At 46.7% G+C, this 2,878-nt stretch overlaps 1 protein-coding gene across 1 annotated transcript; it reads left to right on the top strand.

The window, feature by feature from the left end:
- Window positions 1-748: 748 nt before the first annotated feature.
- Window positions 749-2,126, top strand: LOC121813302 (dual specificity protein phosphatase CDC14AB-like). The gene is made up of 2 exons (XM_042216995.1): window positions 749-865; window positions 1,831-2,126. The coding sequence occupies exons 1-2, from the start codon at window positions 768-770 to the stop codon at window positions 2,054-2,056; spliced, it is 324 nt and encodes a 107-aa protein (XP_042072929.1). The 5' UTR covers window positions 749-767; the 3' UTR covers window positions 2,057-2,126.
- Window positions 2,127-2,878: the final 752 nt, after the last annotated feature.

Here is a 2,878-nt window from a genome sequence, read left to right as displayed (position 1 = left end):
CTGCAGTGGCTCGGGGTTTCCCATGATGCACTCATGCTTCTCCATCCCTCAGCTCTTTTTACTTTGTGTATTTACACCACTTTGCACGTAGTTATTATTCACCTCTGGCTCTCTTCCAGTCCATCTCTTGTCCTGTTGTCCTCCCCTCACCCCGACCATATGTGGCAGATTGCCCCCCCTCCCTTAGCCTGGTTCTTGTTAAAAGGGAGTTTTTCTTTTCCACTGTCAGCAGGTGCTTGGGGCCCTTCGATGGTTGGGGTTTTCTCTGTATTTAACGTCTTTACCTTACAATATAAATCAGCTGACACTACGTCATTGAATCTTATTTTACGTTTGCATTAAAAACAGACGCTCGCTGATTGAAACGTATGACGTAACTCAGCTGTTGTTGACTCTGTCTCCAGGTTATCCCCTCCACACACCCGAGGCATACTTCTCATACTTTTACCAAAATGACGTAACGACCGTGGTTCGTCTGAACAGGAAGTTGTATGATGGCAGGCGGTTTGAGGATGCAGGATTTGAGCACCACGACCTCTTCTTTCTTGATGGGACCACGCCCTCTGACCTCATCGTCAGATGCTTTCTGCATGTGTGTGAATGTACAGACGGGGCAGTGGCAGTGCACTGTAAAGGTAGGACTGCAAGTGTTTATGTATGTTTAATTGATGTCATTTATTTCTTTTATCTTAACTTTGTCTCTTTAAACACTCCGTCCATTTACAGCTGGATTAGGCCGCACGGGGACTCTGATTGGCTGCTACCTGATGAAGCACTTCCGGTTTACTGCAGCCGAGGCGATTGTTTGGATCAGAATCTGCAGACCTGGATCTATCATCGGTCCACAGAAAAACTTCTTAGAAGAGTGAGTTTGTGCCTCAGCTGTGACCGCTCAAACCAAACGGTCCACTTTCCGTGACTCCAAAGGTCTCGGTCGGAGACGATCATTAAGCTGTAGTCCGTTCATGAAAGTACAGGAGTAATGCTGTGCACACAGACACGTCTGCAACACTTCATTAGGATAATGTCACAAAACACAAGCAGACAGCAACTTCACCTCCAAGGTGCACGGAGAAGGCAAAGATCTGATGAGGTGAAGACTCCAGTGACAGAGTATTAGGGAACAATAACGTGTTAGTGGCCTTCATCAGGGTCATTGCGTTTACCTGTGAAGGTGTGATTGGTCCACTTGGATCTTTTTCTGTTTCCAGTTTTTTTTATTTAAACACAAACTGTTTGACATTTTGCAATGACCCAAAAGGCGTTGGTCACTGAGTACAGCTGTTCACTAATACTTCGAGTGTCGCTGGAGTCTTCACACAAAGCACAAGTAGATCAGGAAGGGTTTGAGGTGTCACCTTCGGCAGATCTCATCGAGCATCTGTGAGATGTGCTGGACAAACAAGGCCCGTCTGTCCTTAGGCTGTGGCATCTATTGCTGTTACCACACAGGATGTTTCTCCATGCTGAGGTCATGGTTGGAGCATGCTGGAAATGTTAGAAGAGAAGCAAAAGGTGGAGGTCAGGGTGGGGCATTCCCCAGGGTGCCCATGTGCAGCTGGTGGTGACTGCAGCAGTGGGAAACTGGTGGATGCTGAATCGAATCGAATGAAACTGTGATACTGCTGCAGACTGCAGTCACAGTGTGCAGCTGGTTTCTCTCCTCAGCTCTGGACGCACACTTCCTCCTTACGCCACAGTAGCGCTCTGTTGCTAATGGCTACTAGCTTTGTGTGTCTACTTACATGCTAAACCAGGATGTTGAATGTTGTACCTGCTAAACCTGATATCACAGTCAGTTTGTGGCGTGTGTTTGATGTTTGTGTGCAGGAAGCAGCACAGTTTGTGGGTTCAGGGTGACGTGCATCGGTCTAAACAGAAGCTGGTCCAACAGAGACTGAGTCGGCAGCAGCAGCAGCTTCACCGCTCTGACTCTGTGCAGGGAGGCAAACAGGAGGCAGTGTCCTCACTGCTTTCCAGCATGGATGACCTGTCAATCAACACCGTGCTCTGCAAGTCATATAGCTTGGATGAGGTCAGCGGTGTGACTTCATAGCACCTTTTCTTAATGGTTACTGCAGAATTCAAACAGGCTACTGAGTTACGATCACAATGTTGTGTTTTCATGCTGCTAATTGTGTCTGTGCAGAATAACTGCAAAGAAGTCAGTCTGACACAGGGAGACAAACTGAGAGCACTGTAGGGAAACACCCACCGAGATCAGCGTCATCCTGCTCAAGGTACCAATTGCTGTAATTTAATTCATGATAAATGGTTATTGTGGTCAGTGCAAGAGACACGTTGAGAATTAGCTCAAACGCTGGACACAAAGTTTCTATTAACAAGGAGATATAATAGACACCAATATGTTTTTGTGGATGTCAGAAAACAAGTACATAAGTGACTCTGTTGTCGAATGCTACAAAGAACGCACGCTTTGTTTGCACGCTGTCTAACAGACAGACTGGACTGAATGAAATCATGCTGTGTTCTCATCTGTGCAGTGTAAATGTTGTGTATAACCTGCTCGAGCTCATGTATCCTTTTTTGTTCTTTGGTTAAACTGGAACCTAAATGCAACAAGAGAAGTTGTTGTCTTTTGGATACTTTAGTTAATTATGAGTGAGATTAAGATTATGGAGGTTGTCAGAGTATTCCTTTTACTGCCTGACAGTGTCCTTAGTTGGAGTCAGCAGGCCTCCATCTTTACTGTACACCGTGTTGGTAGAGCACCACTTCCCCCTCCTGACAGTTTGCCAGAATCGCTCCTCCTACGCCCAAGTTTTTGCTGCAGCCGCGGCCTGAGCTGCGTTTCGATTGGCCTGCCCGCTTCCTCTGCTCTCCATCCTTGGCTGCCGCCAGACACACAATCAGTAGA

The sequence above is a fragment of the Haplochromis burtoni genome, unplaced genomic scaffold, assembly GCF_018398535.1.
Source record: "Haplochromis burtoni strain Fernald_Lab_line unplaced genomic scaffold, NCSU_Asbu1 Contig_1443, whole genome shotgun sequence".
Taxonomy (NCBI): Eukaryota; Metazoa; Chordata; class Actinopteri; order Cichliformes; family Cichlidae; genus Haplochromis; species Haplochromis burtoni.
The sequence above is the reverse complement of the archived record's forward strand: the minus strand, read 5'-3'. Positions and strand labels throughout refer to the sequence as shown.

Excerpts from the sequence above, each read along its gene's own strand:
- LOC121813302 (XM_042216995.1), top strand. The coding sequence starts at position 768 with ATGAAGCACTTCCGGTTTACTGCAGCCGAGGCGATTGTTTGGATCAGA. Across the intron at positions 866-1,830 it reads CAGAAAAACTTCTTAGAAGA|GAAGCAGCACAGTTTGTGGG; the intron begins GTGAGTTTGTGC and ends GTTTGTGTGCAG.